Source organism: Lissotriton helveticus, chromosome 3_1 (genome assembly GCF_964261635.1).
Source record: "Lissotriton helveticus chromosome 3_1, aLisHel1.1, whole genome shotgun sequence".
NCBI classification, from domain to species: Eukaryota; Metazoa; Chordata; class Amphibia; order Caudata; family Salamandridae; genus Lissotriton; species Lissotriton helveticus.
In genome coordinates this window covers 339,680,233-339,707,812 of record NC_136061.1, presented here as the reverse complement: position 1 = coordinate 339,707,812, position 27,580 = coordinate 339,680,233, and the positions used below count along the sequence as shown (strand labels likewise).

General features: G+C 47.5%; 1 protein-coding gene across 15 annotated transcripts in view; it reads right to left on the bottom strand.

The window, feature by feature from the left end:
* NCOR1 (nuclear receptor corepressor 1) overlaps positions 1 to 27,580 on the bottom strand; it is a 1,934,049-nt gene that overhangs the window by 764,194 nt on the left and 1,142,275 nt on the right. For all 15 annotated transcript variants that reach the window (XM_078679968.1, XM_078679976.1, XM_078679969.1 and 12 more), the window contains one exon: positions 18,254 to 18,355. In XM_078679968.1, the coding sequence (XP_078536094.1) occupies positions 18,254 to 18,355 (102 nt within the window). The remainder of the gene's footprint in view (positions 1 to 18,253; positions 18,356 to 27,580) is intronic.

Sequence of the window (27,580 nt, the reverse complement as noted above, 5' to 3'; positions counted from 1 at the left end):
ACTAGGATATGTAGGAGAAACCTCACGCATAATTCAGACTCGACTGAGCGAGCATCGCTCGGCCATAAGAACCAAGAAGATTGCTTCACCCATGGTGAAACACTTCTTAGAGAAAGGACACAGTGCTGAAGACTTCAAATGGAGAATCTTAGAAAGGATCCATACCCGCGATCCGAAAGGAGGAACAGCCATTAGAAAGAAAAGGGAGGTATTTTGGATTTTTGTTTTTAACACCTTTCGTCAAGGTTTAAACAGCGAAATTCCATGGGAACACGCAATATGTTAAGAATCTGGATATCCAAATAATATACTAATATCAAAGCTCATAGGGGCAGTTACATAGGTACAACATAACCTATCGGTTTGTTGTAGTATGTAGGCATGCAGACAGACACACATCTATACACACTATATTCGGTTAATATACAGATATTTGGACATACATTTATTAATTTAATATACATGATCGTCCCATTAGAAGCAGTAGGTGCTGCATTATTTCACATAGTGGAGGTTTCACTGATGGATGATCATATGGAGCACATATAAATTCCAACTGCAAAGTGAAACTTCTTTTAATTAATTTTTTATATAGCTGGCCCCCATTTATCTCAGAAACCAATTCGTATAAAAAAACGAGGGTTCAATCTCACTTATAGACACAATAAGGCGCAATGTGGAATAATCCGTATATGAAACTACGAAATGGGAGTCTTTCCTCTTGCAATCGCCTTAGTGAGGGAGCCATATTGAAGTTCTCTCTCAACTCGTTAAATAATAAGAGTAGTCCTACTTTTATTATTAGCACTGAGAAAGAAACTCACACAGGTGGTAACATTTCAAACGTGGTCGTGACGGTATGAATACGCGTCTACACGAACACGTAGTAATTCAAGCAGTCCTACCTCTATTATCAGCACTGAAAACACTCACACAGGTGGGAACATTTTAACGTGGTCATGACGGTATAAATACGCGTCCACACGAACACATAGTTTATCAATAGAATTCGTGTGTGAGCTGCTAACCCGGACATCCCGCCACCGGAAATACGGAGCCTTGCCGATCATCTTCGGGTAAGAAGAAGGGGAAGAAAAGCTCTTTGCTTACTTTAAATAGAATGCAGCCAGATCGTAATACAATACAACTTAACATTCTGGTTTTAATATCCTACAGGCAGGGAGATCTTTTAATACAATCACTTCGTGTCAAAATTCAATGAATCTTGAGAAATTTAAACTCAAAAGCAATACTTCTTAGCCGCGGGTAAGAATTCTAATAACTTTGTTGGCACTTACCAAATGTAAATCATGTGGGGACGGGAGGAAGGGGAGAAAAAAAGAAAAAAAGAAAAGAAAAAAATATATACCTAACCCCTCGCACTCTCTACCAACAGATAGAAAGCTAATTTCAAGTCGCTAAACCAACAAAATCATAAACTCCCCCTCTCGAAATATATCGCGCATTGAAGTAAAAGAACGAAGAAGCCAAATCAATGAGTGGAACCCAGTAATACTACCCTGGTAAGGATAGTAAATGTAGTGAGTCCTTATAAAATTGAAACAAACAGAGATCCGACCTGATTTAATTCTCTATCAACAGATAGGAAACCACTCTGTAACTGTATCCTTACCCTGAGAATAAGAGACTATCTGACATCGAAAGATTGCATCATTTTAAATTCACAGCTTTATCGACCGCACGCTATCTCGATGGCTCCGGTTGGCGGGAACTAAAACGAAAAAGGTTTTTTAATCAGGTAAAAATGTACAAATAAACCTTCATCCCCATATCTCAGAAGGAGAGAGAGAAAAAAGAAAATAAAAAAATCGTATAAACTAATGACAGTAAGCAATAGTAAATGATAAATAACGTTCGTCATCTTTGTTTTAAGCTCCTGCTACATTTGCCTATCAGAAGCAAGAAAAATACACCATAATCCAGTGGTTGCATTTTATCCTCATTTGTAAGTACTGCTACTTACCAGTATTGATTGCATATGTCTTAGAATAAAATAGACTCCACTAAGATGTCAAATACAACTATCATTATATCCTGACTTAAAGAAAGCCTTTTACATAAGATATATCGTTTAGACTACATAGAATCCTATTTTTTCTTCCATTAGTTGTTTATAAATACAGTATTATTTGAGTTACATGCACTGCCTTACTCCCCTTTTCCTTTGTAATCTTTTTGCCATTTCCTTCTCCCCGAAATCAAATTCTTGTTATTATTTTCCAAAACAAACTATCCAACCCACTGACCCTTTGTTTTAAGCGGAAGAGTCAGATACAGCAAGGAAATGAAATGTTAAATAAGTTAATCAGTTTACATTGTGATCACCCGGTTCTTCAAAAGGAACTATTTGGCTACCAATTTGATGTTTGTAATATTATGACTTTATCTGCATGACTGGTTATATTTTCAGTTTATAACTATATAATTTTTGTAAAAACAGTTTTTTTACCTTGTAGATTTTACGTGGCTGCTCCAGAAGAAGGCGCTGGTCGCCGAAACGCGCGTAGAGAAACACTGTGCCACTTATTTTGTCATTGTTCACTTCCTGTTTATATAGAGCCTTTTTAATGTGTCTTTTTATTAGTAATGTACTGTATATGAATTTGTTTCGTTACCTCGTCATTATTTTAATATTATGTGTATTGAAAATTGTAATATGTCCTTGACTGTTTTATTTTTTAACCATTAATAAAAATATTTAGCCTTGCAGAAAGTTGTAGCCAATTGTTCCCTTTTATATTGTGTTCTGTTCAAATCATTGGTTGCCTGGGTTGTTTTTTGTCGATTGCGTCTGGCCACGTTCCTATCTACGGGCGGACCCGTAGCGGGCTTGGACCAAGTGCCCAGAAGAACGTCGGTCAAGGCCTCATTAAAGGGCAGCAGAGGCTCGGCCGAGCTTGACTGCGGTTTAAGGACCTCAGTGAGGAGGTTAGTCCTCACGGCCGCGACGGGGAGCTCAAGGCCCAAGGCCTTGGCAGCCCTCATCAGCACCACACTATATGTTGCCCCCTCCTCCGAAGCCACGGTAGGAGGGGAGACAAACCCAGTGTCTGGAGAGGTGTCCAGGCCACTGGCCTCCCCAAGGTCTCCTGTCCAGTCCTCCTGAGACTGACACTCCCTGGTCAGAGGGTCCTCAGACCCCTCCCAGTCCTCTTCATCACCCATCTCCTGAAACTCAGGGTTCTCAGCTAATGGGGCCTGTTCATAGAAGTGAAACTCCCCAAACAACGTCTGGAGCGGCGCCCATTGGGGCCGTCCCGGCGCCGGAACAGGAACGAAGGTGGAACCGGGGACAGCGCCGCCCGAGGACGGCGCCGGAGGCGACACCTGAGGGTCCGACGCCGGGGAGGTCGTAAGGTCCACCGGCGACGAACCAGATCCCGAAGGAGGTCCAGCGGCTTCCTGCGGCGGCGGGCCCGAAGGCGCCGGCGGCGCTGGAACAACTGAGCCCCTCTGCGCCGGGCCCGAAGGCGTCGTCGGTGGCGGGATAACGGGAACCTGCGGCGCCGGGCCCGAAGGCGTCGGCGGCGCCGGGGCCGAAGCACCCGACGGCGTCGGGGCAGATCCCCCCGACCCGCTTGGGGTCCCAGACGGGTCCGCTGGGCCCGAAGGCGCCGCGGAGCCCGTCGGAGGAGAGAGTTTCCTCATGGCCATGAGGAAGCGCTCGATCTCCTCCGGCGTCGCGTTGAGCCCAGGGACCGTAGGGTATGGGGCTGGACGCGGCGCCCGCGACTCAAGCGGAGCCGCGTGGGTGGTGTCACCCGAACCCCCGGCCGCATCGCGCGAGCGTCGGGGGGAGTCCGAGGAGCGATGATGCCGCTTGGACTTCTTGTGCCGCTTACCTGACGACGATTTCGACCCGGAGGAGTGCGGCCTACCCTCGGAACTGTGGTGGCTCCGAGCCCGCGACCTGTCCCTCGACCTCCCATGGGATCGGGACCTCTCACGGCGCGGGGCCGACTGCCGGAGTTCGAGCCGCCTGCGGGACCGCTCCCGTCTGGCCTTCGAAGAGAGAGCCCGGCAGTCAGAGCAGGCCTTGTCGTCGTGGTCGACGCTGAGACAAGATAAACACACGCGGTGAGGATCCGTGACCGACATCAGGCGGTCGCAATCATCGCAGTGCTTAAATCCGGGCATCCCTACGGCACCGTCGGAGTCGATAGACTTCGAGAACAATCAAAAGTTTTTTGACCTCCTCAACCCTCATCAATCAGGCTTCCGAGCGAAACATAGCACGGAAACAGCTATGACACACATAATTGATGACGCCCTCCAAATTCTAGATCGCAATGAGTCCTGCCTCCTCATCCTTCTGGACCTCTCGTCAGCTTTTGACACGGTCAAACATGAGAACTTGCTGGAGCTGCTAAGCACTAGAATGGGTCTATCGGGAACTGTTCTCAAATGGTTTTCGTCCTTCCTTCACAATCGGTCACAGAAGTTCAAGATCGACAATGTGCTATCCACACCTGTGCCTGCAGATCTGGGTGTTCCACAAGGATCCTCCCTCTCCCCCACACTGTTCAACCTCGTCATGGAACCGCTCGCCACCTTACTTCAAGCTTCCAATGTCCAATTCCATATGTACGCCGATGACACACAACTCTACCTAAAGCTACAATCTCCGGAAGATATCAAACATCTGAATTTGACGCTTATTAACACTCAATCTTGGCTGGCAGATAATCACCTCAAACTAAATGCTCTGAAAACCGAGTTCCTACTCATCTCACCCCCGGCGAAAACTTCCACCACCCAAACATGGCTCAATAACCTAACAGCACTCAATGTCCAACCTACCATCGTGGACTCGGCGAAATCCCTAGGCATCACACTCGACGCCAAGCTCAACATGCAGCAGCACGTCAGCAAAGCCACAAAAGCAGCTAATTTCCAAATCAACACACTGAGAAAAATTAAACCTTTCCTCCCTGCCGAAGACTTCCAAACTGCTGTACAAGCTCTAGTCATCCCTCGAATAGACTATGGAATTGTGGCCCTCAGCGGACTCCCGCTATCCACAACTGCACCCTTAAGAGCCTCCCTGAACGCTGCAGCAAGACTCGTTACTGGCTCAAGAAAACATTCGCATATCATTTCATTTCATAAAGCTTTATTCGGATCATTAAAAAACATGTCCATAAAAGCACAAATAATACAGACATTTCATTCAATTTCATAGACTAAGAATATACAGTACAAACCTCAAAGAATACCAATTACAAAAAGCATCCAGAGGGGGATGGTATAAATATTTAAAAATATACAAATATTTTAAAAACACATACTTTTCCTAGCGCTAATTGCTTTTAACAAAAAGGATGCAGTAAAAAAGCAAATGTCCGGATGATTCAAGTTAAAAATCAGTTTCATAGCCTCCTTTATGTTTCTCACTCCAAATCTGATGAATAATGGCTTCAGATAGAATTTCCGTAGCTCAATATACAAATCACATGTTAGCAAAAAGTGCTTAGTGCATTGTTCAGTTCTATTGTCACATTTACAGGGACCAATAGGGCGCATTTTAATGTTAGGACACGCAACCAGATAATGTACTGTACCCATCCTCATTCTGGTTAGTACAAACTGGTGCGAAGTTCTTGTCACCTGAGATAAATATGGACTAAAACCAGTGAATTCATTCAAGCTTTTGTATAATTCACAAGTAGTTAACTTAGAATCCTCTAAGAAATGCTTTTCGTTACAGTGATTTAAAAAGGTTGTTTTCACTTCAGATTTGGGGATTTCCGACATACTCTGGGGGTCCGTTGATACATTGATCCCAAATAATTTTTGTGCCCAATCGATGATATATTTGATCCACGGGATTTTAAGGTGTTGGTCCAGTAAAAGGCAGTCCGTAATGATTGCTCTATTCAATGAAGTACCATCACTGAGCCAGATAGAGCGCCACAGTAGTATGGGTCTTAACATAATCAGATCACTTAACGCTTGGATCCCTGTTTCATTGTGAACCAAGGAATTGGAGGTAGACTTGGGTAAACATAAGAGCCTTTTCAGGAAGAGGTTCTCCTCTACCTGCAGGCTCCTTACATATGACACGCCCCAAACTCCTGCCCCGTAAAGGGCAGCAGAAAGACATTTTGCTTGGTAAATATTTAACATGTCTTTAATGCGTCTATTCCCCAGTTTCTTGGCAAACAGGAAGACCCCATTGGCACTCCTAGTCATCTTAGTTCTGACCACCTTGTGTTCAGTGTCCCAACTCCCATTTTTGGAAAAGGTTATTCCCAAATAACAAAAGTTATCCACCTTTTCCACTTGTTCCCCATCGATAACATAGTGGGTTTTACATCTTTTTTTAACTTTTTCAGAACAACATTCCATTACATAGGTCTTAGCCTTATTAATGACCAGTTTCCTCTTCTTAATAAAGGATACAAAACAATCCATTAAACGTTGGAGACCCAGGGGAGTCCTAGACAGTAACACTGCGTCATCCGCATAGAGTAATACAGGTATCTGAAAGTTATTAACTCTAGGGGCGTCTGCAGAGACTGCCTGCAGGGCAGTTTCAACCTCGTTAATAAAAAGGGTAAAAAGCAGGGGTGCTAAAACGCACCCCTGTCTGATGCCCCTTCCTACCCCAAACTTAGTAGTACATTCCCCGTTGGGTCCATAGCGGACACTGGTACGAAGTTTTTCATACAATCGGGCTAAGAAATAAATAATTCCTTCAGGAGCACCCATTTCCAATAATTTGGCCCATAATATAGCGTGGTCCACCAAATCAAAGGCACTACTGAGATCAGCAAAACAGAGGTAAAGCGACCCTTTTTTTGCCTGGGTATATTTTCCCACTAATAGCTCTAAATTCAGACACTGTTCTATGGTACCACGGCCTTTCCTAAAGCCAAACTGACAGTTACTTAGTATCTTGTTTGATTCAGCCCACTCTTCAAGTCTTACAAGGAGAACCCTACTCATGATTTTAACTGAAGAATCCAATAAGGATATGGGCCTGTAGTTTTTAGCATCCCCCCGATCTCCTTTCTTGAAGATGGGGATAATTATTGACTCTTCCCAAGTGGACGGTATGTTACAGCATATAGCTGCATTGAATATTTTGGTAAGCAGTGGGCCCCAAATATCTGGCGCAGTCTTGTATACATCTATGGGGACGCCATCTGGCCCCTGGGCCTTACCTCCTTTACTGGCTCTTATACTAGCCATAGTCTCACTGGTACTAATATCTAAGGCTAGGGTAGGCCATCTATCGCCATTGGTATCTGATAGATTACTAGAGTCAAAGATATTAGAATAATGCTGGATCCATGAATCCATACTCACGTTAGCAGTGAGTTCTGGGACCTTGTCATCTTTTAAGAATGGGCTATTCACCGTGGACCAGAACAGGGTACAATTATTCGTGTCCGCTGCCTGGGCAAGATTATCCCAGGCTTCTTGCTGTAATTCAGCTTTTCTACGTTTGAGGGTCGTATTAAATCCCTGTCTAAGTTGGGCCACCAAAGCTTTGTCCCTTGGTTTAGCTGCAAGGGCCTCTTTAAGTTCCCTCCGGGCATTAGAACATGCATGGTCAAACCAACCCCTAGGGCCCCTTACTTTAGACCCTGCATCTTTGGTAAATTTTTTGCTGATGATGGAATTGATACTGTTAAAGTGATCAATACTGTCAGACGAGGTGTCTTCCTTTTCTAAAATTGCTGTGATATCCATCAGACAACTAAAAATAATAGAATCTGATGTTACAGCAGCTTTTTCTCCTTTCCACCTCAGTCTATAGCCATTCTGTCTATGAACTTCAATATTATTAATAATACCTTGTTCACAATCATGATTATTATACCAGAGTGTTAATTCAGTGCACAAACAGTTATGGTCACTCAACATAATATCCATCACTTTGGGCAACGAACAGAGCGGGGCAATAGTTGATGACATGCAAATAAAATCAATGATGGTGTTAGCGCCCCTTCCTTTAAAAGTTGGTATGATTCCGCCCATGTCATTTTTAGCATTGTCCATGACTTCCAGGTCATAATGAGTCATAAAATTATTCAAAGTTTCCCCATAGGTGTGATGGGGAAAATGGACTTCAGCCTCCCCCTGTCGGTTATACACACCACAAACCTTCTGGGTAGATAATGGGCACACAGATACGTTAAAATCCCCCACAAAAATATATTCAAAAACACAATTAAAATTCCTCTCGAAATTGTTCACTGCTGTATCTAATTCGTTGATTGCTGTATGTCTAGTGTTATCAAAAACATTGTTATAGAAATTTATCAGTAAAATGTTTCTGCCAGATTCTTGTGTAAGCCATAAGATTTGCGAATGCGCCCCCACATTAACAAATTTTTTCACAAGAATGGGTAATTTAACAGAAATTAACACCAACAAACCGCCCTTAGCTCTACCGTGAATTGAGGGCGATGCTGGGAGTTCATAGGACACATATCCCTCAATGCCTTTAAAATTTTTACTCCAGGTTTCCTGGAAACACAGGATGTCAAACAAATACACAAAATCATTCCAGCCTAGGGCATCCTCCTTGGTCGCAATTCCTGCAATATTCCAGCTAGCAATATAACAGGTAATCTTTTCCTTTTCTTTGCTAGCATTTGACAATTCAACACTAGATAAGGGCATGTTATTCTCTATATTAAAAAGCTCTATGTTAGGTGTAGGAATTAGGGTTTCTCCCCCAGTCAAAGTACAGTTCAAACATACAGTATCCGTTTCTACAATTAACAAAGCGTCTTCTACAATTTGAGTACTAGACCCTGGAACCCTGAGAGGTTCAACCTCAAGTCAATCATTCTGGTCTAAGTGACTCAGGGACTGAAACCTATTCTGAGTGGGGACCTGGAAGACCATTCCGTTGTCAAATGAAGAGGTGTTACCAAATGATACAAATGGGTTGGGGGTATGAATTAAGGGAACATTCCCCCCGAACATAGGGTTCCCCATATGCAACAGTGGGTTGAATGGGCTATTTTGTGGGCCAAAAAAGAAGTTAGGCATCATTGGTCTGTTCATCATAGGTGGATAGGTAGAGTTACTCGGTGCCCTCTCCTTACAGTTTGACTGGGGTTGCCCCCCAAGGTGGTTATAGAAATAGCCCAATGGTCTAGCGATTACTTCAGTCTCCGACTGTGTAATTGCTGCTGCTCTAAGCAACACTGTTGCCACATGTTGTGGATGTTTAAAGTTTATTATCACGCAATCCCCACCGCCAGGTTTTTTGGTGTTACCTATCCAATTGACTCTCCTGATGGAGATAATTTGGTCAGAATAGCCGACTGGGTAGCCACAGTGACGGTTAAGCCAAGAAATAGTTTTATTTCTCAGAGAATCAGGTGTCTCATAATCATTTGGGGATTGAGTGAGAGTGGGGACGTTGGTTAAAACCACCACATAGGGTACACAGTCGGGTGGTAGATCAACTGGACGTCTACAAGTCCTAATGGGCACCCCGTTGGATCCTCCAATCGTGTTAGTTGGAACTTGCACCGCAGGTACTAATACTTGTGTGTGTACTTGCATAGGGGCTGATGGTTTAGTACCCGGTAAAGTACTTGTGCCCCCATTATTTGATTGATTTGAGGATCTTCCCACCTCCTGGGTAGATACGGGTGATGGTTTCTGCGGGTTTGATTGATCTTTTGAGGACTGTTTCCTGACATTAGGGGGGGGGGGCACTAGTAGTGGCTTGAGACTGCTCCTTATCCCTGCTGGGAGCAGTAACGGGACAGGTTGATTTTTTAATGTCCGCTAGCGATTTTTCCAAGTTGTCTGCATGCTTGCCCACCAAACCCCTTAACCTAGCTACTTCCTCCTGGAGATCTCCTATCTTATTAAGCAATGGCTCTACCACCATACTAAGTTTACTGAGAATAGTACTCGTTAATGAGTCAATTTGGTCAGGCCTCAAGAAAGCATATTTATCTAGATTCGGGGTTACTGCATCATCTGTATGTTCTGGTTGGGTCAAATCTTTTTTCCTTCTAGAGGTATGACTACCTCGCTTGGGTATTGGTTTTCTACAGGCTCGCATAAATTTGGAAGCTCTCCCAAATTGCAGAGGTGTCCCCCCAACATTATCACCTTGGTCATCTTCCCCCGTAATTGACTTATCTAAGGCCTTAGTCACTTCGACATTTAAAGTGGTGACGCTATCATCAAGTTCTACCGGGGTAACATTCACATTAGCAATAGCAATATTATCACTGTTTACATGATTATTTACATCGACGGGCAGAGTCAATGGAATCAAAGGAGGGTCTACAACAGTACTTTTCCCAAATGACTTCCTCCTGTCACTGTTGATTTTAGACACCACTTTCAGTAGATAATTATCCGGCAATGTACTCTGGACTGACATTTCTGATATTACTTTGACTGTATCCGGTAAACAGAAAGTTAAAATACAGGGGGGAACAAATGGCTTTCCCACTGGTTATCCTTCAATGGTACTCACAGTTCGTGCCAAGGGGGGTGGCCCTGCCCGGCCTCCTCTGGCCCCTGACGGCCACAGACGGCCCCGCCCTTGTCCCGGGCTTCTCCCGCGCGCGACTCGCGGTGCGAGAGGGGGTGTCAGCCTTTTAACAGGCGCCTCCGGGCGCTCTCAGGCCGTCAGCGTCGTCGTGCCCCGCCCCAGGGGCTGCTGGGGATTGTAGTGCGCGGTTCGCGCTGTCTCCCGGTGGTCCTTGGCGCTGCTCCGCCGTTCCCCTCACGGCTCCTGGACACTCAGGTAAGTTTTGGCGCTTTGGTGTTCCCCCACTGGGCTCCCGGGGGGTCAGCCTTTTAACAGGCGCCTCCGGGCGCTCTCAGGCCGTCAGCGTCGTCGTGCCCCGCCCCAGGGGCTGCTGGGGATTGTAGTGCGCGGTTCGCGCTGTCTCCCGGTGGTCCTTGGCGCTGCTCCGCCGTTCCCCTCACGGCTCCTGGACACTCAGGTAAGTTTTGGCGCTTTGGTGTTCCCCCACTGGGCTCCCGGGGGGTCAGCCTTTTAACAGGCGCCTCCGGGCGCTCTCAGGCCGTCAGCGTCGTCGTGCCCCGCCCCAGGGGCTGCTGGGGATTGTAGTGCGCGGTTCGCGCTGTCTCCCGGTGGTCCTTGGCGCTGCTCCGCCGTTCCCCTCACGGCTCCTGGACACTCAGGTAAGTTTTGGCGCTTTGGTGTTCCCCCACTGGGCTCCCGGGGGGTCAGCCTTTTAACAGGCGCCTCTGGGCGCTCTCAGGCCGTCAGCGTCGTCGTGCCCCGCCCCAGGGGCTGCTGGGGATTGTAGTGCGCGGTTCGCGCTGTCTCCCGGTGGTCCTTGGCGCTGCTCCGCCGTTCCCCTCACGGCTCCTGGACACTCAGGTAAGTTTTGGCGCTTTGGTGTTCCCCCCCATTCGCATATATCCCCAGACTTAAAGTCTCTAAAATGGCTGCCTTTTGAAGCCAGAATACAGCTAAAAATTGCAGTTATGACACACGCGGCCGTGCACCACAATGCACCCAACTACCTCGCTCAAAAGTTGTCTATCTCAGGAGGTTCGAGGTCCAATAGAAGCACAAAAAACCTACTCCTGAAACCTCGTAGATTCCGGAAAGAGAAAACATACAAGCGCTCCTTCTCTGGAAGGGCACCCAGGATTTGGAACGCGCTCCCGCCTGAAACTAGGCGGATCTCCTCCACTGCACTCTTCAAGAAAGAGGTGAAAACCATCCTTCTGGCCAAGATCTCCTGAACATGATTGGTGCTGGATCAGAGACTCTGCATTGCTTTGTATCACTGTTCACCTTGTCCTCTGGCACTATACCTCTAACTTGATGTTGTCACTACCAATATATGATACACGTTGATTCACTCTCCAGATGCCCCCACTCAGTGTTCTCGCTACACTAAGACTTTGGTATAAGCCATCCACACACCCAAGGAACACCTGAACACCCCTGTAGTGGGATCAATGACTTGTGCCGTCTTATTTCACTTGTTTACCTAACTGTATTTTGATATGTTTTATGTATGTTACTATTACCCCACCATGTTAGCGACTACTATACTGCTCCCATTATCTCTGTTCACTCCTACTGCCACTACCCTGTCTTTGTGAAGCGCTCTGATATCTGTAAGGATCTTGTTCGCGCTATATAAAACTTTGAATAAATAAATAAATAAATAAAAGTGATCAAAAAGTTAGTCAAAAAATGACTAGGGTTACTGCTTTTTCCAGATCTACGCTTGCTGGCGCGGAAAAAAGAAGAACTGACGTCAGCACGCGGAGGCGGCGTCTAAGTACTCCGACGACGTCATCACGGCGCCCACGACGCCGACGACGGACGCGGAGCCGCAGACGACGCCTACCGACGCGCAAGGGTACTGCTACGCAAACATTTCCGGATCCAGTCTGACGCCTGGGGATATTCTAAGGTAAGGAATCTAATACTAACGTGTCTCTTTCAGATGTATGTCGTATTAACGTCATACATTCCTCTGGAGCACTTTACGGCCCCCTAGTTGATACACGCTCGTGGGTTCACCCTAGAAACCAGTCCAGCACAATGGATCCAGAGTGGAGCTGTTGGCAAGACCGAGACCTTCCCACATTACCATTCCAGTGCTGACGCCCCTAGGTAGTCTGCCCCAATCGTTATTCCCAACTCCGTCACAGACATTGATGTCATCTGGCAGGGACTTTGGCACCCACTGGGTCCATGCTTCCCACAACGGAGACAGTGCCCTTTTTGTTTGATTGGCCTGGAGAGGGAGGCAAATGAGCAGGGTCTAGGACTCTTATAGGTACCAGCTCTCAGAAGAGGAACAGGACAACTGGTACAAGGAACTGGCAGAGGCCAGAGGGTTAGACACCTCACCCACCACTGCCCTGGTCTCTTCTCCTACGGTGGCTACGGAGGTGGGAGCCTCTTTCCCGCTGCTGGTGCATGAGATCCTGTACCTTACGCTACCCTCAGTGGAAGTCAATGCAAACATCTTGACCTAGGTGCTTCAGCCAGGAATCTCCCCTTCTGATCCCCCTACTACCACCATTCAATGAAGCCCTTACAGGTCCTGGTTCAAGCCCTACCCAGGGGCTCCTGTGCGTAGGTCGATTTTCTGCTGCAATCACTCTGCCCCTTGGGTCCCCAGTTTCATCACCCACCAGCCCACCCCAGAGAGCTTGGTGGGCCAAGCCTACATGTTCAGAATGAATCCCGGCATGTTCACTACCACTCCACCGAATATGGAATCCAAGAGGCTGGATAACTTAGGCTAGAGAATGTACTTTCCCACCAGCCTACTGCTGCCCATGGTCTCCGAGGAAGTCCAAGCCATATTCCCTCAAGCTATTGCCGATGAGTGAGTGTGGCTAAGATCACCATTTTATGTGGGCTCGACACTACCGACTCGCTGGGCAGAGAGATTTGATGGTCAGTGGCCTTGAGGCGCCATGCCTGGCTGAGAATTGATATTGCAAGGAGATGTGCAGACCTCCCTCATGGACATGTCCTTTAATGGTTCTCGCCTCATTCGTTTTCTCTCTGACCATCATGGGTACCCAGTGGAAGGCAGGATACGCCATGACCTGCCCCAGTGGCGGTCATTAACATCAGACCTCTGGGTCTTACAGATTGTCTAGTTGGGTTACTCTCTCGCCTCTGTGACTACCCTCCACCCATGCCATCCACTTATGATCCGCAAATGGAGGACCATCTCTCCTCAATCCGTCAAGATGTAAAGACTCTCTTAGCCAAGGGAGCCATAGAAAAGGTACCTGCTTCAGGAGTAGGCTGTGGTTGTTATTTCTGCTACTTTCTGTTGCCAAATATGGACACCGGACTTAGTCCTATCCTAGACCTGCTCTTTCTCAACCACTTCTTGAAAAAGGAGAAGTTCAAAATGCTCACGCTCGCCCAAGTTCTGTCTGCCTTACATTCGGTAGACTGGATGGTGTTTCCACATTCCCGTCCTGCCTACCCACAGATGCTACCTGCGGTTCACGGTGGGTCAAGAGCTCTTTGTTTCCTGTGCTCCCTTTCAGCGTTACCAGGGCCCTTCTGGTGTTTACAAAAGTGATGGAGGTGGTTACAGCTAATTCATAGATCGGACTTCCAGTCTTCCCCGTACCTCGAAGATTGACTGTTGAAGGTGGGCTTGCCCCTGTGAGCGGTCTCCAACCTTTAGACTTTGGCAAACCTTCTGCATTTGCTCGGGTTTCTTATCAACGTGCCAAAGTCACACCTGACTTCCTCTCAGACACTCCCTATCATCTGAGCCATCCTGGACACACTGCAGTTTCTGACCTATCCTCCCGAGTGGCGACTACAGGATATTCAGGCTATGATTCCGATGATTAAGCCTCTATCCTGGACTTGGGTGAGGCTGACTGAGGCTCTTGGGCTTCATGCATCGTGCAACCTGCTAGTTACTCATGCTCGTTGGCATATGCGGGCTCTGCAGTGGCAGTAACTGGTCACTATGCCCTGGGTACCTAGGGTACCATTTACCAAGGGCTGATGTGTGGCCAGAGATGCCATTTGGGTTTTAGTTCAACACAGTTTTAGGGAAGGAACACAGGCCCTGGGCACCTGATTGGCAGGAGCCCAGGGAACACTCAGTCAAAGCACATCAGCAATTCAGCAAAAGGTGGGGGCATACCATGCAAGAAAGAAGGCACTTTCTCACACACACACTGCTTTTGCAGGCTGAGTGACTTGGTGCAGAACTAAACAGAGTCGACATGGCACACATCCCTGTGTGCCATGCCCACAAACCCACTGCCCTGGCATACCTCAGGCAGCCCTCTAGCTGGGTGCACTATGCCAGTGGTGTGGGCACAGGTGCATGAGCCCTGGGTATTGTAGGGGCACAGGGCTCAAGTAAGTGCAGTGATGTCACTAAGAGTATATGGTGCTGGAAAGTTGTCATTATGAACTCCACAGCACCATAATGGCTACACTGAAGACTGACAAGTTTGATATCAAATTTCTCAGCACAATAAACCCACACTGATGCCAGTGTGGGATTTAATGTAAAATGCACGACAGAGGGCAACTTAGAGTTGCCCCCTGAACCTAACCTACAATATTCGTCTTGTCTGAGAGGCTCGCTAGGCTGCCACACAGCAGACATGTTGCTGGACCCCTGGGTAGAGAGCCATCGCTTCTCCAGGCCACTTGCTGTACTCAGCAACTGGCCCCCACTCCCCGTGAGGAAACGGGGTGTGCCAGCCTGTTTCAACTCCACCCCCCTGGGTGAGGCGAGGTGAAGCACAACTCGGGGCTCTGGCTATCTTGAGGATGGGGAGCCCTGCCCAATCAGAGATAGGCTCCTGCCCCCTCCCACAGGAGAGGAGCAGGATAGGGGGTGTACTCACCCCAGTACAGGGACCCATTAGTCCCTGCCCCCACCCTACCTGTAACACCCCTAAATTTAGTGTTTAGGGGCACCCTGAACACTCCTTCCTCAGATCCCGATTCAAAAACAAGCAAGAAGATCAAGAAACCAGAAGACCTGCAGCTGTTTACAAGAGGACGACACCAACTGACTTGGCCCCAGCCCTACCGGCTTGTTGATCCTTGAACCTGCTCCTGGGAAACTCCGGCGCCTTCAGTGGTCAGCAACCTCAAAAACCCCGGAGGACCTGACTGCCTTGAGACTCTACCAAGCCTTGGACTCCCACAGACAGTGGTTCTGCTAAAAAAACAGTACCCCTGGTGCCAGCCAGGAACCGCGAATCTAGCTCACTCTGCACCCGCCGAGCCCGGCCTGTGCCCGAGTGGACAAAGACCCTGAGGACGTCCCCCCGGCGATTGTGACCTGAAATCCAGTGCCCAAGGACCCTCCTCGACGACCCAGATGACGCCTGCAGCCTCACAACCAGGGACCCCTCCAACCGCGAGCAGCAGAGGGTAAGATTTCCCGACGTTAAAAGACACCCCTGCACCTGGCGCCCCACGGCCCCCGGTGCCCAACTCCTGGGTGCCTACCTATCCTCCAAGATCCCAACTTACCCCTCAAAGTGTTGGTTGTTCCTGAAGAATCTCCATCACTGGCACTGTCTAACTCACAGGCTCAGTGCACTCAATCGAAAAACCAGTAGCATGAGTCGAAACAATTGGGGGGGGACCATACAAAAAGAGGCATTCCTTTACAATTAGCTAATTGACAATTATTTCAGATACCCCAGTAATTTTCTGTCTGGATGAGACATACAAATCCATATGCGGGTCGAAAAACCTCAATAACAAAAATGCAACAAACTACTCAACATTAATTGAAAATCAAAAACGGTTTGATGATTAAAACATACAGAACATTTTATTTTTACTCTAGTGTCTTTTTTTTATGTCGGTTGTGGTTCTTTTTGCACATGGCACTGGGGTCACATCACTGTCAAAAACAGAAAATATTTTCTTTATATATTGGAAGAAAAAAATCAATATATTCTTTCTTATAAGTTCAAATGCTGTTTTTGGCTTGTTACCATTTTATATTGCACTGAATGGTTACATGAATTGGGATATGTATTTAAAACCACTGTTTTCACTAAGCATCCTGCTTAGGCCTAGGTAGGCCTGCCTAAGAGCAACATTCACATATTACAGCAGGATACTTGGCTTTGCCATTGTTTAAACGGCAAAGTCGTGTTAGCAGTTTAAAATTGCTCTTTCAGTCTGCAATGGCGGATCAGAAGACTCGTTTTACCTGTGTGTCACACACGTTGACACAAGTGCTGTAATCTCAGAGGTGACCCTCTACACCTTCCATGGCCTGGGTACTCTTGGTACAATGTACAAGGGCGTTATAGGTAAGATAGCTTGTGACAATTGGGTACAAGCCAATTCAACATAAAATATTTTAAGGTTGGGTCCCTAGCACTGAATTGTGGTTGGCAGACCTCAGAGCACTCCCAAATTCGACAAACCAGCAGCTACAGTTTAAAAAAGTGTTCCGTAACCATATTAAAACAGTTGTTTCCTTAGTTCTCTCTTACTGAAGAAACGCTGGTCAAACGAACATTTGACTGTTACTCATTACACACTCGGAGACCTGTTCCCCAATGGACATGTTCTACACTTAGCGGACACCATGGCAGCACAAGATATCCACTATATGCACCTGTTTGTCTTTAGGAGACTGCACAACAATCTGCGCTCCCTCATACATACATACCCACTATCACCGGAGGACATTACACCCCTACATATGTTAATCACAGCTGTAGACGGCAACCATATGACTTCCAAACTATATCATTCTTGCATGGCCTTGAGACCAGATATCACTGCACGAGTATGAGATAGGTGAGAGGAGGAAATAGGTCTGCAACTCACGGGGTAAATATGGGGCTATTGCTGCAAAGAAATCAAGAAAATATCTCCAAATCAGAGACATAAGTTGCTCCACTTTAATGATTTACATAGGTACTATGTCTCCCCAGTCGACATTGTAAAATTCAAACCCTCAAGGTCTGACCAATGACAGAAATGTGGCTCCCCTGGTGAAGATTTCACACACCTCTTTCGGACATGCCCAGTGATAGTCACCTACTGGACTGCTATATGCTCCCACATCTCAGACATGACCGCCCATGCTATAAAACCAGACCCCCTAACTGCTCTCCTGGGATACAGCCAATACAGGCTGCAGACTGGTGCTTAATCTCTACGGCACTGCTGCTGGGCAAGAGTGATAGCCCTACACTGGGGCAGTGCCAGATCACACAATACATCAGACTGGATGGAGGGCATGAGCAGCTGCGAGAGCCTGGGGGAGGACTACGCTAGCCTGCAGCCCCCTACATCTCGCCCTATGGACATTTGAGCACCCTTCCGCACATATCTCCAGACTCTAACACTGAGCATCCCAACCGCTCCCCCCGAAACACCACATGAGAAATGCCCCCTTGGGCGACTCTTCATAGACACTTTGCAGGCTTGTGTGGCAAGGTACTTACCGGGTTAATTGTATGGCTGATAGTGCTGGCAAATGTAGTCTACAATAGCTACGTATTCATTTATATGGGTTTAATACTGTAAATGGCTGCAATGATGCAATTAATTGTTTTATAGTTTAATTTTGAAACTAAATAAAGGCAATTTAAAAAAACAAAAAGTATACCTCAATTAAACAAGCCTAAATGTTTAATAGATATATTAGTGAGACAATCACTGGTGTGACGGGAGAACTTGAGTTACTAAAAGGCACAAACATCACAGCAAGATTAGAGGCATCACCTAAACAGTAGTCGAATGGAACCTTACCTCTGACAACTCCGTCGTGTTGTGCTCGGACTAGCAGGCCCTCTGCCTGGGAACTGGGGCTCCTCAAGGAAAGATCTTCTTGTTTGATATAGGTGACTGCAGCTATGGCAACATGAAGGAAAATGTTAGTGACCTATTACCATTGGTTTCCTGCTTGTTCTAGTGTAGAATTATAAGAAAATCTACTAACCGTATATAGTGATGGGAAAGAAAAATTGTTAATCACTACAATTTTCTGCTTAGTCAGAGAGACTGACGCATCTATAGATCACATTGAAGGCCACAATGAACTAACACAAAATAAACGTTACGCCCGCCCCAGGGTGCTTTAACTGAATCACCACACATGGGTACACCAGTTTTGCCTGCATCTACCAGATCACAGGGGAGCAGGAAATCTTATGAGACTTAACAGAATGAGCTACAAATTAAGATTTTTTCGTTTGCAGCAAATGTATAGTCGATTTACTGCTGTGCACAGGTTAAAAGCAAGACTGCAACACTTCATGTGAATGGAGACATGGCAGTGTAAAAAGAAAAAAATCTACAATGTTTTAACTCACCAGTACCGGACACCTGCCATAAAACTCCACAAATGTAAAATGGTGAGATAATGGATTCATAACCACATGGTTGATTAACAAATGTCAGCTAAGGTATGCTTAAGCAAGCCAAAGTGGATAATTTGCTTAAGAGCACAATGTGGATGGTGTAACCACAATGTGCCTGTATGCAGGATGTCTGATTGCAAGAGAATCCACATGGCCAACCTGAATATCGGGGATGTTTTTTCTTGACCTGGTGCTATAGAGATCTACTTGGTGAAACAAACTGCCTTAGAAGGATGAATGTAGCACATAAATACCTCCCCTAACATTGGTGTTGGCAGCTGGCTTTTTGTCTAGTGTACCATCAAGAGGTACACTATGTAGAAAGTCCAGACGGCCCTTCATGGCTTATAGGGCTTAAATTAATAATCCCAAATGCTCTATGTAGAAAAGTACTCCTTTTGGCATGGTTACCCCCCACTTTTTGCCTTACTGATGCATCTTTGACTGCATGTACACTGGGTTGCTGCTAACCGGGTTCCCAGTGCTGGTGTTATTTCCCAAAACGGTACCTTTATTTCCACAATTGGCACACGTCTGGTACACATGTAAGTCTCTTGTAAAAGGTACCAGTGGTACTAAGGGCCTTGTGACCAGAGAGGGTCTCCAAGGGCTGCAGCATGCATTATGGCACCCTGAGAGACCTCTCGTCAAAACATGCACACTGCCATTGCAGCCAGCGTGATTTAGTGCAAATAAAAGTGAAGTCGACCAGGCACACATCCCTGTGTGCCAGGCCTAGCAGGACTGTAAGAGGCATAGTTAAGTTACCCCTACATCCCTAAGGCAGGGGGCAGTATACCTCATGTGAGGGCATAACTGCATGAGTCGAAATGCCCCTATAGTGTTTAAGACTATTTTTAGACAATTTAAGTGCACCAAATTCCAAGATGTTTGGTACCAAACAACTCAGATTAATGAGATGAGCCCACACTGATGCCAGTGCTGGATTCATTAACAAATCCACTCAGAGGGCACCTCATAGATGCCTCCTGCAAACGTACCAAACCACTAGTGTTTGCCTGACTAGTCTGCACCAGCCTGCCATCGCTAGACATGTTTCAGACCCCGAGGTGGGAGCCTCTTGCTCTGGTGGGTCAGACACTAAGCCTGCTCTGGGTGGAAGTGCTTCACACCTACCCCCAAGCAGGAACAGCATAGAACGGCGGTTAGTCTCAGCTAGTAGAAATGCCCGCCCCCTTGACCAAACCCCACTTTTGGCAGCAAGGTCGGCAGAAAAATTAGTAAGCAAGGCCCACCCTTGAGGTGCCCTGAGCTGAAGTGACCCCTTCCTTTGAATATCTTCCATATTGTTTATAAGGATTCTAGAGGCAAAGGGTATAATGATCCTAAAGGTAAGTAGCCCACTGGCTTTAGGGGCACCCCTGAACAGTAATCCTCAGATTACCGATGACCTACAAAGAACAAAGAAGAGCCTTGCAGCAGCGAAGACTGAAGACACCAACTGCCTCTCTACAGCCCTCAAAGACCCTGCTACAGAAGAGTGACTTGTCCCGCAGCCCAGCGACCTACAGAACACCCTGGGAGGACTGCTACTTTCTAAAGACTAATGGTCTCACTTGGACAACGGACCAGTCCAGAAGAAAGCAAAGTTCAAAGACCAAATCTCTGCCTGTGGAACCGCAAAGTCGACCACCTCGTCCCTCCCCTCGTGGGTTGACCCTTGCCGGACTCCATGTAGAGGACCGCAGTCTCGGACAACCCCCCACCTCCACCACCCAACCGCACTGGTAAGCGGACTACTGACGCCAATGGACACCCCTGCACCCAAAGCCCCTGGCCTTGGGGAGCTCTACCAATGGTGTCCCAAAGCTCCAGCACATCTCAACTTGCCTGTGCAGCTATAGCCTGCAGACTTTTTCCATGTTCGAGATGCTGACAGCTTGTCAAAGTTCTAGTAGACCTCCGAGGCTTGTGGAAGATGCACAGCTGCAGGACGAAGTCAGGCTGTTGCGATTGTCGGGACAGAAGCACGTAGGCAGGCAGGGTTTGGTGTCAAAATACACCAGTACAGCAGCAGGCTGCAGTTATTGCCAAATCGGCTCTTCTTTGTCCTCTTCTTTCTTCAATCAGACTAATCTGAGTTCCTGGTGTCAGGGAGCCACCTAAATACACAATTTAGTGGTGTTAAGATAGGAGTAAGGTAGTAGCCAATGGGCTAACTACCCCTGGAGTGACTACAAGACCTATGTGACCACTTGCAATGGGGAGAGGGCATAACCCTGACCCAGAGTTCCTAGTTTCACCAAAAATTAGACTGCCTGCCTGTGAGAAAGGGCCCTCTTTTTGCATTGTTGCCCCCACTTTGTGCTGAATTGCTTATGTGCTCTGACCAAGTGTGCCCTCGGCCCCTGCTAATCAGGTACCCAGAATCCAAAGGATCAGACTCCCTCCCTTCCTCTCCGAACCTACTGAGATCAACTGTCAAGGATCCTCGCTCAGCCCCACGCTCCCTTCAACATCTACATGGTTGTCAGTGCTGGGCACCAAGTTCCAGCATTGGGATCTCTCCTGATAACAGGTGAGTATTTTCGTTTTCGTGATTCAGCTGATTTTAGATTAATATTTTAACGTTTCAAAACTTCACACTTAGAAGAATTTCCCAAGTGAAACCAGTCAATGTTACCCTATGGAAGAAAAGTGAGTTATACTCGACTGGCAGTTAAGGTACTGGGGATGGACTCCGGGGTCTCCCAGGGTCAGGTAGGTACAGTTGTTACACCCTCAGCGGCACAGGGACAGCCGGGTGCAGAGAGAGTTAAGCCCAAGGTTAGCCTATGGGAGGCAGGGGGCCTTTGGTTGGTGGCTGCTAGCAAGCAGGCCACACAGCTGTGGTGTGACAAAGTGCCATCTTTCTTGCATTGGTATGCCCCCACTTTTTGCTGAACAGCTGATCCAGGAATGGCCCTTCATACTGTAGGGGCACAGGGCTCATGCACCTGTGCCCACACCACTGGCATAGGGCACCCAGCTAGAGGGGTGATTGAGGTATGCCAGGGCAGTGGGTCTTGTGGGCATGGCACACAGGGTTGTGTGCCATGTCGACTCCTTGTTTAGTTCTGTACTTAAACACTCAGCCTGCAAAGGCAGTGTGTGGGTGTCAGGGTACAGGGCCCCTAAGGGTGGCACAATAAGTGCTGCAGCCCTTAGGGGTCTTCTCTGGTCACCATGCCCGGGTACCTAGGGTACCATCTAGTAGGGGCTGACAGGTGGCTAGAGATGCCAATTGGGTTTTTAGTTTCAGCACAGTTTTAGGGAAGGAACACAGGCCTTGGGTACCTGGTTGGCAGGAACCCAGGGCACACTCAGTCAAAGCACATCAGCAGTTCAGAAAAAAGTGGGGGCATACCAAGGCAAGAAAGATGGCACTTTCTCACAACCATTCTTGTAGAATTTGTCATTGTACACTGATACTGTGTCTGGTTGGGAGGGCTTCACTAGGTTAAGAGACCAACTCCTTCTCATAAGGCATTCCCATTTAATAGTTGTGCCAAATATTGAATTCTACTGCATACCCTTTCTGTGTCTGCTTCGTGTATTGTTATAGTGGCCTCCTGACCATGATCTATGAAATTAGTGAGCTTTGTTCAGATGAGAAGTTAAGCCTATGCAGATGGGGGAATGACACTGGCCTTGATAGTGCAGAATCCTATGTTTTTCGGAAAGGTGTATTTCTGGTTAGAAGTCTCTTCAAATGTAAATCACCAAGAGTGTCCGAGACATTATCTGCATATTGTTTTTATTCCAGAGGTGAAAAGTTTGGTTTTGTTCGGCCCAAGCTGGAGCTTTAAATTGTTTTATGGCCTCTCAGGACTTGTATTGCTTGCGGTTACCCCTAGGTTTGAGGCAGATCTTTGTTGTGTTGAGATTCATGACCATTGTTGGTCCATGCAACTGGTTTTTAGTGTAGGCGCCTGTATTGTGCTCCCGTATATCATTATTGTGCACCCTGCATCTGTGCAACCCGCACCCACAACACTACAACCGTCGATTACCGGGCGCCCGCCCACACCTACCTATTCCGTCATCCCAACATGGAGCTCATCGGCAAGCACACATATAGAATCAACTACCCACCCACGCTCACCAAAAAAGCAGCTAAACGCTTTAAACACAACTTACTGAGGTCTCACCCTGAAACTCCCTTTGCAGACACCTACTTTTCACCGGTCAATGGTGCCGTAAACATTGATATGATCTTCCACACCACACGCAGAGCCCAATGGAGAAAAACGTTCCTCTCTTTACTCACCATCTCCAACTCCAGGAAATCCGCTCATGGCCGAACACTCTCCATCACTCCATCCCAACTCTTCCCGGGCAGAACCACCATCACTATCTATAACAACGGGATTGTCCTAATCCAATCCACAGACAGGAACCTGGAACTACTAGACAACCTGTTCCCCACTTTCATACAGCACCTCTCCAATCCGCGGACCCCCACTCATAGCACTCTCAGTCCGATCACCCTTGACTCCACAGCCCACAACAATAACCACTCCATCCTAACCCAGCCCCAAAACGACACGCACCTCTCCTCCACCCCCGGCACCGTCGTCACCCACCCATCTACCGCAGCCACCTCACACTCATCAATCACAGACTTAGAACACTCCCCCACACTCACCAGCTGCACCCCCTCCCCCCCTACCAACACCCTGACCTTCATTCATACCACTCCCATTCCTTTTACCCTTGACACCACAGCCCCCAACCACAACGCCTCTAACCCAGCTCAGCCACAAAACGTGGCGCGCCTCTCCTCTACCACCGTCATGCACCCATCTACTGTTGTTACCCCGCACCCCTCAGTCACAGGCATAGATCTGTCCCCCACATACACCAGCCGTACCCCCTCCCCCCGTACACCAGCCCACACTCCCATCCTTTTCACCCATGACACCACAGCTCCCACCCACAATCCGCCTAACCTAGTACAGCACCAGATCGACACACACACAGACAAACCCCACCCTTCACCCCGCCATTCTCAGCCCCCACTTCCACCCATTGACTAAGCACACAGAACAAGCCGCCTCTTTCAATTCAACTCCGCCTCATCAAAAAAGAACCATATACAACATTTCCCCCCCATTCTCACCCCCCACCACCCTACATGCGCCCCCATCACCACTAACACACGCCCATCCTCCACCATGCACCCTCCGCCTACCACCAATACCCTCTTCCATACCACCAACCTCCCCCCTAGGTCATCCGCCCCCAACCCTCCCACCCCCACCGCCAACACACATCCCACACCAGACTACGTTATGGCCTCCCTCCTCCAGCTCAAAGAAGACATTCACATCATCCAACAACTACTCTGCACGCATGCCAGTCACTCCTCACCCAGCACCCTTCTCAAGCTCAAAGAAGACATTCACATCATTAAACAATTACTCGGCACACACTCCACCAGCACCACCCATCCCAACAGGACCTCCACCCGGTCGGCTGCCGCTCCCATTCAACGCCCCCCGCGCTGGACCTCAATCCCTGTTCGTAATCATGAAAAACGTCCCCATCGCTCCTGCAACCCACTATCGGACCTCGACACAGTCACCCTCCTCCGCTCCTACGACCCAGCTCCCCATAGCAACTTACCCACCACCTTCCGCGCCATTCCAACAATTCATCCAAACCCCCTTAGACCACCCACTCTAAACAATAGAATTTCTATCCTTAGTAATCTGAGAAAAGTCCCTCTCTCCCTAGAACCCCCTTCCACCCTCGACACACCCCGTCTTAAATGCACCCTCATCAACTGCAGATCGGCCTCTAGGCACTCCTCCGCAATCGCTGATCTCATCTTAACACTGGACCTTGACCTAATCATCATGACTGAAACCTGGCTAACTGAATCCTCTACACCTATAATGGACATACTGGTTCCCCCCAACTACCACATCACTAGACTAGACAGGGTTGGTCAAAAAGGTGGTGGAATCGCATGTATACACAGGAGTAACCTCTCTGTCCTGAAAGTAACCTCTCCCTCCCTACCCTCTCCAACCTCCTGTGAATACATCTGCCTCGATATTATCAGTGGGGGCAAACCGATATGCTCTCTTCACGGCATTTACCACCCACCAGGGGACAACCTTACCTTCTCGCAACAAATCATGGATTTGATCACAACCAATTCCGGGCGACAACTCACACAAATATACCTTGGTGACTTCAACCTCCACTGGAACGATCATAATGACGCGGTGGTAAATAGTCTTAAAAATGTCCTCGACGCCCTGGACCTCACCCAAATATGCAACAGCCCGACCCACGAGAAAGGCTCTATCCTTGACCTTATCATCTCCAAAGAGGACTCTATCCAACTCGAATCTATCCAACCCTGTGACTGGTCAGACCATCATATTGTCACATTCTTCATCAATGAAAAAGTCAAATTTAACCCGGCTCAATCCTTCAAGCCCAAAGTCTGGAAAAGAGACCTGAAAAAACTCAACTCAAATTCTCTACCCCCCAACAGCTGCAACCTTCTACTTCCTCCTATCGGCGCTACGGATGTCCAATCCTTGACGGATCACTATCTCAACGCTATGACCTCTATAGTTAATGAAGCTGCACCCATGCAGCTAAAAAGAGCCTCCACAAAAATGTCCAATCCTTGGTACGACGGGAGTCTCAATGGCGATAGACGGGCCATGCGAATGGCAGAGCGCACCTGGAGATCAGCTCCCTCCGCACTGCATTTAAAAACGCTGAAGAAAAAGAGAAATGCCTACTTCAGGAAAATAAAACGCTCAAAATCAGACTTCTTCAGCCGTCAGCTCAACCAAGCCAAAAATCGTCCGAGAAAGCTGTTTGAGCTAATCAGAACACAGTCCAAGGAACAACCTCAACCACTCAGCACTTTGGGCGAAGCACCCACCTGTGAAGACTTCGCCTCTTTCTTTACCCAAAAAACCGACAACATAAAGAACGATCTCCTCATTGACGTAAGTCTTTACCCCAAACTCCACTGCACAGCTCCCACTGAACCAAAAAACAATGCTACATGGTCATCCTTTGTCACCTATTCGGAAGAAGAAATTGGTAGACTGCTCAGCACTGTGAAACCAGCCAATCACCTCTCGGACCCCCTTCCTGCCAACGCTGTCAAAGACCTTATCCCGTCGCTCCTCCCACTCTGGACTAAAATCATCAACAGTTCACTCCAACAAGGGACCATCCCCGACTCCCTCAAAGTTGGACAAGTCACACCTCTACTAAAGAAACCTTCAGCCGACCCCTCTGATCTAAACAATTACCGTCCCATTACCAATATTCCGACTCTTGCCAAACTGTTGGAAAAATGCGCACAAATACAATTGACTAAACACATCAATCAGTTTGATCTACTCAACCCTCATCAATCAGGCTTCAGAGCAGACCACAGTACAGAAACTATGACTCACATAATTGACGACGCCCTCCAAATCCTAGATCAAAACGATACCTGCCTCCTCATCCTTCTTGATCTCTCTTCTGCATTCGACACCGTCAAACATGAGAATCTACTCGATCTATTAAACACAAGAATGGGTCTATCTGGAACTGTGCTCAAGTGGTTCACGTCCTTTCTACACAACAGATCACAGAAATTCAAGAGTAACAACCTGATGTCTTCGCCAATACCTGTATCGCTAGGCGTCCCACAAGGATCCTCCCTATCCCCTACTTTGTTTAACCTAGTTATGGAGCCGCTCACTACCTTGCTACAAGCATCCAATGTTCACTTCCACATGTACGCCGATGACACCCAACTTTATCTCAAACTACAATCACCCAAAGACATTATGCTCTTGAATTCAACGATCAGAAGCACCCAATCTTGGCTGGCCGCTAATCATCTCAAACTCAATGCCCTTAAAACAGAGTTCCTCCTGATCTCACCTCCCGCGAAAATCACTACCGCTCAAATTTGGCTTAAACACCTAACGGCACTCAATGTTCATCCTACCATCGTGGACTCAGCAAAATCTTTAGGCATAACACTCGGCACCAACCTCAACATGCAGGAACACATCAACAAAGAAACTAAGGGTGCGAACTACCAGATCAATACCTTAAGGAAACTCAAACCCTTCCTCCCAGCCAAAGATTTCCATACTGCGGTACAAGCACTAGTCATCCCTCGAATAGACTACGGCAGCATCGCCCTCTGCGGTCTCCCCCTAACTACTACGGCACCCATAAGAGCTTCTCTAAAAGCCGCAGCGAGACTCATCACTGGATCAAAAAAACATTCACACATCTCCCCTGATCTGAAATCCCTGAACTGGCTGCCTTTTGAAGCCAGAATACATCTGAAAATCGCCTGCATGACGCACAAGGCTGTCCACCTGAGCTCACCTGGATACCTCGCTCAGAAGCTGACGATTTCTGGAGGCTCCAGGAACACTAGAGGCACAAACAATCTCTTGCTAAAGCCCCAAAGATTTTGCAAGGAAAAAACCTATAAACGCTCCTTCTCAGGAATGGCACCCAGGATCTGGAACTCACTCCCCCCCCGAAACCAGGCTCATCTCCTCCACCATACTTTTTAAGAAAGAAGTAAAAGCTATCCTCATGGCTAAATACACCTGAATTATTACTGGGTATGATATTTACAGTCAATGTACCATTCAGTTCTACTGATCTTTTGCATTTTTGTATGACTCGTATTATTGACCTTCCTGATTGTTTACGCTAT